Below are 15,685 nucleotides of genomic sequence, written 5' to 3'. Positions count from 1 at the left end.
GAGACATAGATTGACACTCAGACAGGTTTTTATTTCAACATTGAGTCTCATTTGGATGGGTATATCCTATTAGATTGGGAGTTCTGCCATTTTTTAGTGTGTTTACTTTCCATTGTCATAATACAAAAGAATTGTTGCAGTCATGACATTATCTGAGACCCATAAATAGAACAAAGTGAACAAAGTGGAAAAAAGTTGAGATAAGTACAAAAACTGAAAATCCTAATCTGGTTATGTAAGAATCTCACAAGAAAGTGCTGAGACAGCTGGGTAAAGACTCACATGGCCCAGCCAGCTGCATCCCACCAATGACCCTCCCAACTCTTCACTGGTGACACTGAAGATGATATTCTGCAGTTCTCTCTGCACCCTTAGCTGTGGACTAGCCTAGAACCATGGGCTGCCGTAAATAAAAGACTTTCAAAGTTCTGCACCAAATTGGGAAAATCTTTTTTTTCTTCCTGTCTGAAGAACAGTAATGTTTTGAAGTTTCCCCTGGAGCAGCTGCATGGCACCAAATTCTAAAAGACTCAATCACCAATGTTCTCCAGGAGATGGTCCAGCAGATCTGCAACATTTTCAGCACAAAGAACTGAAATTCCTCACTGGGCTTGATCAGTAGCTAGAATTTCTGGAGGCCTGTTCAGCACAAGGAATTAGTCTTTATCTGAGAAAGAAAGTACACATCTGTTGTGCCTGGGACATTGACAGATTGCAAATTAAGACATGAAAATCAATAAATGCCTTCTCTGTGTTAATAGGCTCACTGGAAATCCCAGGCAGCTGGAAAGGAAACTTAGATTTGGACCCAATTTTAGTCAGTTGGGTCTCATGTACTAATATGTTGCTTTAAGCTTATAAATATTCATTCAATTCAAAAACTTTCCTTTCTGCTTCATTTATCAATGTATTGAGTCATTTTTGTTAGACTGTGTTTCAAAAATAAGAAGAAATTGTACTTTTTGGTTTGTTTTTGACAGAGCCTCACTCTGTCACCCAGGCTGGAGTGCAGCGGCAGGATCTCGGCTCACTGCAACCTCCGCCTCCTGGGTTCAAGTGATTCACATGCCTCAGCCTCTGAGTAGCTGGGATTACAGGCATGCACCACAATGCCCAGCTTATTTTTGTATTTTTCCCATGTTGGCGAGGCTGGTCTCGAACATCTGACCTCAGGTGAACCTCCAACCTTAGCCTCCCAAATGCTGGGATTACAGGCATAAGCCACCTCACCTAGAGAACTTGTACTTTTGAATAGGGAGAAATTGCATTTTTACCTTGTAATATATAAAATTTGTCCAATGATAATTGCTACATTTTCAAAATTTGTTGTTTATAAATATAATCCGCTTGCCTTCTGGTTTCTTTTGTTTGGTGAGGATAGAGGGGTACTTAAATATTTACAGCAAAGTCAGGTCTTACTCAAACTCTACAAAGTGTCCTTAAACCTTTAATCTGCCTTCAAATCCAAAAGGAACATTAATTCTATTTATTAATACATCATTTTAAATATCTCTCCTCCAGGCAATTTACTTGTCCTTGCGAATATATTGGTAAATTAAATAAAGACTTTACTTTTTTTTAGTGGACCACTCTTCCTGAGAAGACAGCTCTAAACATTAAGTAGGTAGATAGAAACTCTTCTAGGGTTCCATGAAGGAGATGAACACTTCACTATAACAGATTATATCAGCCAAAGTGAATTCAGTTTTACTTATGCTTTATTAGAGAAATCATATCTGATGACTGTTGATTCAGTGTGAGCAGTTGCATGAACTAGAAACTAAAGTGAAATATAGAATCATCCACCTTGAAACTTCAAGTAAGTAGCAAATACCTTTTATTTGCTGGCTCTGTGGAGGGTGCCTTTTACAATGAAAAAAGTAGACACATTCTCTGCTTCCAGGGAATGACGGAGCTTCCAGTCTGGTGGGATGTGGGCGAGTGAGCACTTAATTAAAGTAATGCTAATGACTGTGACAGGGAAAGTACTGGATTCCGGAAGCATGTAGGACTTGTTTCTGTCAGGGAATACATCCAGAGGAGGTAACTGCTAAGGTGGCATCTCAAGGATCTGTGGGAGTTAACCAAGTAAATGTGTGATGCTCAAAGGATCCGAAACAGGGAGCAGCAGATGTGAATGCGTGGTGGCCGGAGGGAGCATGCAGGAGCAAACAGCGAGGAGGATTTAGAAATAGAGATGGAAGGTAGGGAGGAGAAAGAAGTTAGAGTAGGAAGCAGGTTGCATTGTAAAAGGCTTTGCAAGCAGTTATGGGATTATGATTCACAGAAGTTATCACTAGAAATACTGGTATGTTTTAAGTAGTGCATTGATGTAACCAGATACATATTAGAAAAAACTCGTACAGCTGCTTTTTGAAAAGTAGATTGGAGTTTGCTTGCACATACTAGTTAGAAAGGTGGGAAGTGGTCCCATTAGCACATAATTACTGGACCCAAGGAGATAGATAGGGTTTGGAAGGTATTTATTAGGTTGTAGTAAAGAGAAAACTGAATGTTAAGACTGATGACTAAACAGAGATATTAAGATGTGGTGCTTGCTGAATTTTGGGGATGCCATAGAAACAAGCTCTAGACTAAGCTTCCAGATAAAGTATCAAAAATCAAACCAGAGAACTGTCCAGATACAAAAACCCACTGTTGATGCTGCTGCTCTAGTAAGAACTAGAAGTAACTTCCATTCTCTGATGCCATTTCTTTGCCTAAGACCTGAACTTCCTGCCACAGAAAGCCACCAACTCAGCCAACAAATATAGAAACACCATGCAGAGTCTGTATCTTCTTGTGGACATGTTAGGATCGAAATTCATGCAGATGCTCCAGATTGGCAAGTCTTTCTTAGTGTCAATGTCCTATCTATAAGGGAGGCTTGCAATTTACATTATGTTGCCAGCATTGGTGAATTAGTTTTCCATTGATGCATAATTAATTAATCAAAAACTCAGCAGTTTAAAACAACACATATTTATTACCTAACAGTTTTTGTGAATCAAATATTCAAGAGCAGCTTCTGTGGGCTTAGAATCTCTCATGAATTGCAGTCAAGATGCCTGCTGTGGCTGCAGTTGTCTGAAGGTTCTATTTGGGCTGGCAGATCTGTTTCTAACATGGGTCGCCCACATGGCCACTGACAGGAAGCCTCAGCTCCTCATCACAGTCTTGTGTGCCTCTCCATGGAGCTACAGTTGTGGTATGTGTTCACAGCATGGCAGTTGGCTTCCACTAGAGGAAGTGATAGAAGAGAGATAAACATAGAGGAAGTGCACATTATTTTATGATTTAGTCTATTATTTAAACACCATCGTTTCTTTGTATTCATTAGATGGGAATCACTAAATCCAACACATAGTCAAAAGGAGGAAAGAAAATAATATGAGAAAATCTGTGAATATATTCTAAAACAACCACAACTAGAATAACAGAATTCATAATGTGAGAGTATCCCTTAATGTAGAAAGGCTGTTTTACAGATGATGAGTAGGCACGGTTATGATAGATGATGAAATGATGATACTATAGATATCAAAAGGAAAGTGACGTTGGATTTGGGGGCTGAGTTGCAATGGATCTCCTTGATGTCGTAGAGGCTTTCCCAAATGGTAGTCACGAACCTGTTGTAAGTGGCTAGGCTATCTACTAGGTAAGTGGTAAGGGTGAATGGGAAGTGTAGATATTGAAGCACAAGAAGTGAACAAAATAGCATACTAGTGGAATCCATAACTTATTCCCCTTGCACGATAAAGTACAGCTAGTCCAGGGCATAGGAGAGATTATTAGTGGACAGTCAGCCTTGAAGATCAGAAAACTCTTTTTCTGGCTGGGCGCAGTGGCTCGCACTATAACCCCAGCACTTTGGGAGGCTGAGGTTGACGGATCACCTGGGGTCAGGAGTTCGAGACCAGCCTGACCAATATGGTGAAACCCTGTCTCTACTAAAAATACAAAAATTACCCAGGTGTGTTGGTTAGCCTGTAATACCAGCTACTCCAGAGGCTGAGGCAAGAGAGTCACTTGAACCTGGGAGGTGGAGGTTTCAGTGAGCCGAGATCATGCCTCTGCACTCCAGCCTGGGCCACAAGAGAGAAACTCTGTCTCAAAAAAAAAAAAAAAAAAAGAAAGAAAGAAAAAGAAAAAGGAAGAAAACTTCTTCCTCAATCTTTAAGTGATGCCTTCAAGTATCTGTGTGTGTATATGTATGTATATATATCACACACACACACACACACACACACACACACATATATGAATGAAAGGTGAAAGATTTTATCTGGAGAAGCATGGAGAGTAATAAAAAACTGAAGTAAACATTGCTTAGTATAAAGAAATAAACATTATACTGACTTAAATTAGGTTTTTATATTGAGTATGTTTTGGTTCATGATTTAACATGAATTAGAAATAAGTTTTAATGGATCACTAATTTTTGGCTGGAAGAATGTTTTGACTTCCAAGTGATAGAAGTATGCTCCCTAAGTAAGAATAAGTTGTTTGAATCAGCAGAAGTTAGACCTGCCCCTCATCCCTACCACACACAAACATGTACTCTGCTGACTGGCACTTGGGTAAAATGAGGCAAAGAATGATAAGCTTCCATTATAAGGGATTGTAAGGCTACATTGTAACAGCCTTCTGGCAGATGGAACAGTAAAGAATTAGACATACTCTTTGGACTTACAATTAGAGAAGGAGGTCTAGACAATGAAACATCTGAAGTTTGGGTTATTTGGTTGCTGTCAACAGCTTTATACACATCTTGTTCTACAATTGCATGAAATCTAATCTTATTCCTTCAGTTCTATGTAGAAAAGAAATATGGACTCTTGATATCCTTAAGGAGGCACTTTTCTTCTTTCTTCAGTTCTATGAAGAAAAGGTGTGTGCACTCTTGATATCCTTCAGGAGGCACTACTAAATCACCTGTTGTTACACACATACGTCTTCAGGAAAAAAATTCTCAGTGTATTAAAATATTTTGTACTGAGATACTATCTTGGAGAATGAGAAAATGGGTAGTTAATGCCACTCTTATTGTTCACATAGTCAATAAATAGGCTTTCTTTGAGCCCGTGGATGGCACTAAGAAAAATTCTGATCAGCTGGTCCAGAAACTTTTGTATAAAACACATGTGTATGCTTATTTGTTGCTGGCTGGGTGGGTGAAAATTATGTGGCTATAGCAGTCATGATTTGACCCTCATATCCATATGAGCAAACTAAAATAAAAAATTCTTTTTTTTTTTTTTAAGAGACCAGGGGAGAGCGCAAATGCAGTCCCCCACTACCACAAATTATGCAGTCGAGTTTCCCACATTTGGGGAAATTGCAGGGGTCAGCACATCCGGAGTGCAATGCATAAGCCTCGCCCTGGGAAAACCACCTTCATGATCCTGCCAGTTAAGTATATAAAAAATTCTTAAATGTTATAAGGTCATCATATTTACTTATAACTAGATATAATGCATATTACATCCTTTCTGCTGTTGAAAAGAGTTACTTACTCTATATATGTCTTTGTGATGAGGCTCTCTGCTAAAAACTAAAAATAAAAATGGTAGGGGGAATCCACTCAAAGGAAAAAGCAAGTAGTGGGTAAGAATGCTTAGAATCCAGATGAAATATTGCAGATTTTAAAATTCAATGCATATTAACTTATAGGTAAAGCTCACAGCTATTTAAATCTGTATTTTATGTAGTATAAAAAATATGTTCTTGTCTTTATTTGATCTACCATACCCCAAGAATTACCAAAGGTTTTTAATATTCACTTATGTAATTGATATAAGCTGCTAACCTTGAACTTTCACATGTGTTATCAAAATTTCTGGGTTTTGCTATTACTGTTGTTTTGATAAAGGAGATATATTTTCTGTAACCCAGCTAAACAAAGACTTAGATGGCTGAATAACAGTAGCCCCTGGAAAGCAATTGTTCTGAGAGTGTTACAGAGGAACTACCTATTCTGTGTAGTAGTGCATTTGGCTAATGTACACAATTCAATAGTTTTGTTATGTGTCCTTAATGAATATCTAAGTCTTTTATTATAATCATCATCCAGCCATTAAATATATGCTCAACAACGGAATACTAGAGAATGCAGATAAGGTATCAAAATTAGGGTGGGAAGAATCTTTAAAAATCCATTTAAAAATATTTTAATGGAAGGTCTAATGTGGTCATATTAGGAAGCAAATAATAGTATCATGCTGAGATGACTAATTTTGGCTTATTTTCTGTCACTTATTAATTATAGAAATATACTTACTATCCAAAAGGTATGAAACTTGAATCATTTTACTACGCTTGCCAAATTGCATTCTAAACTGTATACTAATTGACAATGCACTCAGCAATATGAGTGCTTTCTAACCCAACAATAAAAAACAATTAAAAGACTTTTTTTAAAAAAAGATGTTAGAAAAATTAAAATGTCATGTCAATAAATTTTACTAAATAAATGACGAAATGGGTAGTTAATAACACACTGTTCACATAGACAAGAAAATAGCCTTTCTTTCAGCCCATGGTTGGTACTAAAAAAAATTTGGATCAGTTGGTACAGAAATCATTTTGTAATGAAGATATATATCCCTAATTTTTTAAGACTCCTAATAAGGAACTTCATCACCAAGATCAAGGATATTTCCCTTTAACAAAGGAATTCTAAAACTAGAATTACCCCTATTAAAATTACGCATAAGACACAATCCCTTGGTCACTGCTATAATTTTGCTGGAAGTATGAACCAATGCTTTAATGTTTAATATAAACAAATAATATGAAATTGGCTTTTATAATATGCAGATAATGGTTATTTAAGGTGAAAATATGAGAATTGACCCAAAAAACTGAAGAATCAATGAGAGTTGGTAGACAGAAAACCAATACGCTAAAACCATATATTTCCTACTTCTATCAAGAGTTCAGAATATAACATAACAAAATCCCATTCAAAGCAGAAAGACACACACACATGTATATATTGAAGAAAACTCAACTTGAAAAAAGATTGTTGGAACTGAAGAAAAAGACTCTAAATTGATTGCCCATAATATATGATTTAATATGTTTTTAAGTTTTATTTTCATATATAATTTATTGACTTTCCATTATTGTAGGTAAAGATTAAAACTTTTTTTTCCTCCCCAACCCCTGCTGTCCCTCCCCAGCCCTCCACTCCTCAACAGACCCCAGTGCATCATGTTCCCCTCCCTGTGACCATGTTTTCTCATTGTTCAACACCCACCTGTGAGAACAAGTGGTGTTTGGTTTTCTGTTCTTGTGTCAGTTGGCTGAGAATTCATCCATATCCCTACAGTGGTCATAAACTCACCCTTTTTATGGCTGTGTAGTATTCCATGGTGTATATATGTGGACCAAAGGATTATAAATCGTTCCATTATAAAGACACATGCCCATGTATGTTCATTGCGGCACTGTTTACAAAGGCAAAGATCTGGAACCAACCCAAATATGTTTTTTAAAACCATAAAAATTCATCAAGGAAAGAAAGACATTTAAAAAGCAGTTATGAAAAAATTGGATAATAATTTGAAAAAATACATTAGATTTTATGCCAAAAGTTTGGTAGAAAGTTGTATCATTAACAGCTTAAAATACTGGGATAATTATACCACCTAATGATTAAAAAAAAAATTCAAGAAAGCATTAAAAAATGACAAAGAAACTAATTCTGCTACATCGCAAAGAGTAAAACAAACTGATTTTTTTGCTCAGAGAAAAAAACAAGTGGGCAGATACTTACCATAAATAGAGAATAAGGATTAATATCAATATAGCCAGATACAGTGGCTCACATCTGTAATTTTAGCCCTTGGAGAGGCCAAAATGGGAGGATCGCTGGAGACCAGGAATTTGAGACCAGCCTGGTAAACATAGCGAGATCCCATCTCAAAAAAAAAAAAAAAACACAAAAAAAAAAAAAAAAAAAAAAAAAAAAGATTAATCTTAATATAAAAAGGAAATTTTATTAATTTTTAGGAAAAACTCATTCACACTGTAACTAGAATGAAAAGCTATTTGAACAGGAGACAAGTAGTAAATGCCACTTTTAACATGTCAAGAACTAGTACTCACAAAGCTACGGAACTATAGAATCAAGAACAAGTAATACCACATCAGTACAATATAATAAACACCACCACCACACATACCCCTTCAATTTAAAAAGCAGAAATATCATCAAAAGGTCAAAATACAAAAAAGATGAACATATTTGATCACATTGAGAAAAAAAGTATAGAGTATATAAAAGTATTTATAGCAAATAGGAAAATTAAAGCAAAAGACAGGAGCAAATGATTCATATATGAAAAATACACATCTTCAATAAACAAGAAATTGTAACTAATAATTAAAGATATGTAAATCCATACAGTAAAAGAAAAAGAACTGCTAAGATTTCCTTTGAAATAGTTACTGAACACAGTTCTGCTAGAAATGCCTATTGGTACAATCCTAGAAATATGTTTTAAGACCCTAAAAAAGCTAACGCTATATGATTCAGATTTTACTTAGCATTTATCATAGGGTAGTAGATATGGGCAAAGGTTTATGTAAGAATATTAAACGTTGCTTTATTATGGTAAAAATTTATGGTAGACATTTAAATATCTACACATAAAGAAATGGAATAGTTTGGCATGTTCATAGAATGAAATATTGTATAGACACTAAATGAACACTTTCAAAAACAATAACCTGCAAAAGTCAAATTATAAAATCCCAACTTTACTAGTAACAACTATCATTCGCCGATTGCTTCTGTGTATATCTTATGCTAATCCCTTTATATCATCTCCTTACAACTCTGATATACATGGAATTATTAATGACCACACCCAACCTCATAAATGACAAAACTGAAGTTTTAGGGAGTTAAACTTACCCCACGATCTTTCAGCAGTTGTTTATAATCGGTTGAGCTGGCGATGGGACATTGGTTTTAATTCTCTTTATGGTATGTTTATGTAGTTTAGAAATGTCCCATAGGAGCTTACTGTTTTTATAGTGAGAACAAAATAACTTTAATTATATAAGTTTAAACATGAGTGAAATGTGTTTGCTTTGTAGGTCAACTACATAAATATTACTGTTAGCAAGTGGGAAAGAAATTTAAGTCTGGATTTATCTGAGTAAAAATGAAATCTGTTTTTCTAAATACATGTGTATTTGATAATTAGAAAAAAACTTACAAATTATTTTTTAATGATAATAGGAGTCTGTATCTTTGGAAAGGTGATTTGTTTTCATTATCCAGCTTTTAGCTTAAGGTCTGGCATATTTGAAAAATATTTGACAAATGCCTGCGTGTGCATGTGTGTGTGTGTGTGTGTGTATATACTCAGTATTAACAGAAGTTATCTTCAGCATGTGGAATCACTGATAATTACTTTTTATTTTCCTGTACCTTCTATAATAGACATATCAAAAAAGCTAACAAATGTTAACTTTTGAATACTTATCAGAAAACTAAAACAAGAAATGTTAACAGAACGCTTTGTGTGCTTTTAGTTTTTATCCTCTATTTTCCCAGTATGACTTTTCTTTAAAAAATTACCAGCTTATGAAAATAAATCTCTTTCCAGTTAATCATTTCAAGCACCTACAGTTTCAATCTCTATAAGGAACACCAGGTTTAATGAGCAGTACAGGTTAAATACCCCTTATCTGAAATGGTTGGGACCAGAAGTGTTTTGGATTTTGGAATATTTGCATGGACAGGAGGTATCCTGGTGGAGGGACCCAAGTCTAAACAAAATTACTTCAAACTTCATTTACATTATATATATAAATTTTATACGCATAGCCTGAAAGTAATTATATGTAATAGTCTAAATAATATTGTGCATGAAACTAAGAAGTCTTCACTGTATTTGGACTGTAACATGTCACATGAGGTCAGGTGTGGAATTTTCTACTTGTGCCATACTGTTGGTCCTCAAAAAGTTTTGAATTTTGGAGCATTTTGGATTAGGAGTGCTCAACCTGTATTTCATTAGTCAGCAACCTGTATGATTGCCAAGAGAACTGTCAACTGCAGAATGTGGGAAAGTAAAAGGAGAGGTAGGGCGTGTGAAGCTGGAGGTAGGGATCTAGATAGAGCAGTATACCTGGTAAAGCAATACTTATTTCATTAGGAAGCACCATGGTCAGACATAAGACATAATAAAAGGCACATTTTTTTCAAGAAAAGGAAAAGCTTGTACAAAATATCAGCAGGGCAGTACCACCTTGGCATGTCAGAATTAGCACTGAAATACTACATAACATATAAACTACACCAAAATTATCCCCTAACCCTATCTCTACTAAAAATACAAAATTAGCTGGGTGTGGTGGTGCACGCCTATAATCCCAGCTACTCGGGAGCCAGAGGCAGGAGAATCACTTGAACCTGGGAGGCGGAGGTTGCAGTGGGCATTGCACTCCAGACTAGACAGAGTGACACCCTGTCTCAAAAAAAAAAAAGACAAATTTGATAGCAAAAATTAACTCAACAGTCTTGCCTTTGTAAAACTATAATAGATTGAGGAAAGACAGAAATGCAAGCAAATGCAAGTTAAATACCATTTATTATATAAAGAGATCCTATAACTTGATACGAAAAACAAAGCAACTCCGATAGGTAACACAAGGACAAAAGGACAGGAACATTTGGTCAAAGAAACACAGTTACCCATAATACACAGATATTCAAGCTCATTAATAATCAAGAAAGGCTTGGGATGTACTTCTTGCTTATTCAATAAAGTTAACAATAATTTCTACTTTTTCTATTTTTCAAATGTATTCAAATGTGCTATTTTTAGTAATAAAAACTGAGTTATTTTAAAAAAACATATAAAGTATGAAAATTTCTGCAAATGCAAAAATCATAAAAAGCATTAAAATGAATCAACACTTGTATGGGCAGTAAGTTTCAGATCCCTAGAGCCAATTCATTTTGCCTTGGTTCCTGAGTTTTATTATGGGATTGTCAATAAAGACAAAGTTGTTCCTGATGTACACTCTGACAATCTTCCAGGTATAGGTGTATATGTGTGTGTGTGTTTGTGTATACATATATATATACGTATACACACACAGACACATGTGTATATATAAAATTGTTTTCTTCAGGTAGACACTTATTCCAGGAAAGTACCTCTTCAGAATCACTCATTACAAGGAATTCCTGTAACTCCATTTGCTGATAAAGTACCATTAAAAAATTACGTGGTTCTCAACCAGTAGAGATACCCTTGGTATTGAAGAGGCTGAAGGTCAACTTTAGTACTGCTTGTTAAGACCATAGTGTTCTAGATGCTCCGTAGCTGGCTTCTTAGGGAATCTGAAGTTGGTCTTGTCTTTCAGACATAGCCAAAACAACATTTTTGCTCACTGATGCAGAAGAAAATGTATCTCCTGCTTGCGCAGATCATAACATCAAGGCAGATCACACAGCTCAGAATGCGCTGGACTGGAAGAGCACCAGGGCATTCACCCCAAATCGCAAAATAATCACATTACGATGACTAATTTGTGAGGCTGAACTTAAAACCCTATAGCTTTCTTCAAAATATTTTTTCTTTTTTGCTTTCTTCATAAGTTTTACTGACCAAAAATGTGGAAAAAAGCAGAGCCTACATTTTCTGTGCAAAAGCAATTCTCTGAAATCTGAACTTTTACCAATCTGTGTAAAAGTACTCTACAGAAAATCTACAAGCAGAAGAAAAGTAATGTAAGCTTCATCTGAAATAACAATTTAGTCACATAACAAATTTGGTTTTTGATTTAGTATGCTGTAGTTCTTATCTATCTAAATTCAGTATGACTATATAGACATGTATTCTCTGGTATTGAGTTCCCATTTAAATAGAAATGGCGGCTTTGTGGAAGAAAGAAACTTAAATTTAAAAACAATTTCAGCATAGTTGAAATGCCAAACAAATTTTAAATTATGCATATTTGTATTATGTGTGTGTATTTTCTTCTCCTTTCTCCCTCTTTTGCTCTCTCTAGAGAGAGGTACCAAATACTGGCTTGGTGCTACACTGTTTTCTTCTAGTTAATATTTTTTATTATTTCTGTAAGAAACTTCAAATATTCCGAATATAATCACGCAATCAAGTAAATTGACAGACATGTCAAAAATTATGAAAAGAGGGAGGTAGCTATTAATGCTCGGCAACCTTTTGTTATTTTTAGGTTAGAGTGGCCTCCCTCTGACATTTTGGAGTCAAAGATGAAAACTCAACTTTGAGGCATAATGGACATAATTATACATTTACCACAGTCATCTACAATTTTATATAACATCACAAGAAGACATCTAAACATTTTTCTACATCTATTTTTTTCATTTGCTAAAACAGCTAGCTATGTTAAATACATTTTCAGAATGCATTTGTTAGCCATTTGATAAACACACTAAGCCAAACAAGACAAATAACATCAGTTATCTTTATATCTAATAACTGTACCAATCACTGTAAGAAGATACAACTGAAGGGGAAGTATTAGATTACCCACGATGTACTGCAAAGGTTATTACACCTTAGACCTAAGAATGATCTGAAGGTGCTGAAAGAGGCGATTCTCTAGAAGGTGACCCAGGGTTTTCTTCGGGTGGAAAAACTGTGAGTGTACAAGCTCGAATGCCACCAAGTGACTCTGGAAGATCAAAAACTTTATGCCACTCATCTTTTTCTGGGTCATATTTCTGGACAATTTCTACCATACAACGATTATTCCAAGAATATCCACCAACAACGTATATTTTATTTTCAAAGACGGCAACTCCAACATCACTTTGACCTCTTAACATGGCGGCAATTGGGGTCCACTGGTCAAGGGTTGGTGAATAGTATTCACAGCTTAGAACATCATCATAATCACTTGTTCCTCTGAAGTGATTGCCACCAATGACATAGAGCTTGTCTCCAACTGTACACATGCAATGCAGACCTCTGACTGTAGTCATTGGAGCCTTTTGCATCCATTTGTCTGTATCTGGGTCAAAACACATGAGCTCATTTTGGAAAGTGTCATGGGTAATTCCTCCTGAAATATACATTAAGCCTCCATATACTGTGCCAGCATGTCCATAGTGGGGTTCACTCATTTTTGCAACATAGCTCCACTCATTCATTCTTGGGTTGTAACATTCTACTGTGGCTAGTTCACCAGCTGCACTGCGCCCACCAACTGCATACAAATGTCCTTTGAGGGCACTCAAGTGAAAGAAGGTGCGCTTTTCATTTAATGATGCAACCTGCATCCATTTATTATACCGAGGATCAAATCTGAAAACTGTATCAACAGCAGTTTTTCCTTTTGTATCATAATTACTTTGACCACCAACTACATAAAGAAAGTTTCCAATGACAGCAATGCCATGCTGGTAACGGGGAGCATCCATCGGGGCTAAAGATCTCCATTCTTGTGCCCTTTCATCATACATCCGTAATTCTTTACTGACAACCAGCTGCTGCCTCAAAACTCCTCCTAATGTAACCAAGTGAGTGGAGTCCGATCGAATGGCAGTTCTATCTGACTGCATCACTGGCTGCATATATGGCATCATTTGGTAATTGCTAGCTTCCAAAAGCAGATTCACACAGGTATTGTCTGTTCTCATGAAATCTACTGTCTGCACGTAATTGATGAGGTCCTGTGGTGTCATCAGTGGAAATCGAATATTCTTCATTAATTTTGCAGCATAATCCATCCGAGGGTCTTCCAACCTTAGCCAGCGACAGGCAGCCTTAAAGAGTTCAAGTTCGGTACAGTGCTTAAGACTATTACTGGAAAGCACAAAGGCAAGTCGTTCAAAAGGAAGTTTTAGAAACTCTCCAGTACTCAGTAAAGCAGGAAAGTTCTTCAGGATGAAATTATTAACATATTTATCCACTTCTATAAGATTGTAGGTATTAGCAATTCGTCCAACCTCAACACAGTTATCTAAAGAGACTCCTGATATAAGAAATACTTTACAGAAGTCCAGAACAGGTAGTATTTGTAAAAAGCTTGCAGCTTCAAGTGTGTCCTGAAGACTGTCCATATTAAGAGAAAGTTTTGCAGTATAAATAAAATCAATGATTTTCTTCAGACCAACCTTGTTCACCCCATGAAGCTTAATGCACATCAAATCCTGTTCTTTCATTCCACCTGTGAACATAGCCTTGAAATAATCACTAGCAGACGCCATCATAGCTCTGTGAACAGGGAAGATTTCATCTCCATCACCTGGTACAAGGGTCACATCACAAAGCAATCCTTCTATTCTAAGCTGATCAAAGCCTTGCAGTACCACCGAACTGTGAGTATTGCTGGTAAAAAAGCGTGTGGTTCCTGCCTTACACGGCTGCAAATGGGCAGAGACGCCCATTTCGCCGTTACCAAGGGACACTTTCATGTGAAGGCTTTCCTCCTGCACAGAGATGCAAGCCGGAGAAAGAAGTTATAACCGTAATGTTTTACAGTCAACGAGGTGTCCACAAAGAATAGAGAGCTCGTTTCCTTATCAAAGGAAGGCAGTCACTGCGGCACCCCTCAGGCCACGCCAGTCAGTCATCCACTGAAAATCGCCCTGTAGCAAGACCACAAAAGGCTGTGGACCTCAAATCTGATTATTAGGCAGATGATTCATGACCTGAAGGCGGATAAATGACCCGGTTTACCTCGTCCGGCCTGCGCTGCCGCTCGTTCAGCAGTTCCGCTTCGGGCAAAGGGGAGGCGCCGCCACGTACTGCGGCTCCAGGGCTGGCACGGCGGCGAGTCCGGGCTCCTCAGCGAGCTGCCTGCTGCGCCCTCCGCTGTACCTAGAGTGTCACAGCGGCCACCGATCAGTCTTTGAGCAAGGGCTTGGAACACAGGCCTGCGTCTGGGCTTGGGCCTGGGCTTGGGCCTGGGCTTGGGCCTGGAACACCCGCCTAGCCCCGGACGCCGAGCGGCTCCTTCCGGGAAAGCTTAGTCCCAGGATCCCCCGGGGTGGGAGCGGCCGTTGCGGCTACTGCGGCTGCGCGTCCTCCGGATCTCGTCAGTGGGCGGACGTGTGGGGGTGGTGAAGGGGGAGGCGGAGCGCGGCAGCCTGGAATGGCCGGGTTGGGGAAGCGGTGCTGTCGGGCGTGGGCTCCAGCCCGGCGTCTTAGAGTTGCCTTGTACTTGGGACTAAATAGAACAGAATGTGTGCACGTATGTTATGCTGCATGTTTGATGTAAGGTTTTCGCATATCTGAGCTGTTACGTTCCCCAAATGCGTAATTTTTTAAAGCTTTACACTTCCTAGCTTCTGTTTTTTTGAATAGCAGTGAAATGCAGCTTTCTTATAAATTGAGAGAAAACTTGATAGAAGAGTAGGAGAGGATGCTTAGTTTTTTACAAAACAATAATTATCCCACACTATTTAATAAATACCTCAGTTACAATTTGGGTTCATATTTTCGAATTTGTTGTAATTTCAAGCACAAAGTATTTGTCTCTTTGCTAGATTGTGACTTTATTATGTAAATGATATATTCTAAATTTTTGGCTTGAAATGCCTTTGTTTTCCCCAATTTTAAAAATGCCTACATAATTTTCCAATAACTATACATAATATAGTTTCCTTTGCCCATCGTTTGTTCCTGAATAGGTACCTTCTTATCCTCCATTGTTATATAGAATC

General features: G+C 37.2%; 1 protein-coding gene and 1 pseudogene across 1 annotated transcript; both read right to left on the bottom strand.

Moving 5' to 3' along the window:
* Window positions 1–5,268: 5,268 nt before the first annotated feature.
* Window positions 5,269–5,420, bottom strand: LOC119469518 (annotated as a pseudogene).
* A 5,171-nt stretch (window positions 5,421–10,591) lies between these two features.
* Window positions 10,592–15,025, bottom strand: KLHL9 (kelch like family member 9). Its single transcript, XM_017518590.2, has one exon. The coding sequence runs from the start codon at window positions 14,432–14,434 to the stop codon at window positions 12,581–12,583; it is 1,854 nt and encodes a 617-aa protein (XP_017374079.1). The 5' UTR covers window positions 14,435–15,025; the 3' UTR covers window positions 10,592–12,580.
* Between the last annotated feature and the right edge of the window lie 660 nt (window positions 15,026–15,685).

This window comes from Cebus imitator, unplaced genomic scaffold (assembly GCF_001604975.1).
Source record: "Cebus imitator isolate Cc_AM_T3 unplaced genomic scaffold, Cebus_imitator-1.0 Scaffold688, whole genome shotgun sequence".
Lineage (NCBI taxonomy): Eukaryota > Metazoa > Chordata > Mammalia > Primates > Cebidae > Cebus > Cebus imitator.
The sequence above is the reverse complement of the archived record's forward strand: the minus strand, read 5'-3'. Positions and strand labels throughout refer to the sequence as shown.

Excerpts from the sequence above, each read along its gene's own strand:
- KLHL9 (XM_017518590.2), bottom strand. The coding sequence starts at position 14,434 with ATGAAAGTGTCCCTTGGTAACGGCGAAATGGGCGTCTCTGCCCATTTG.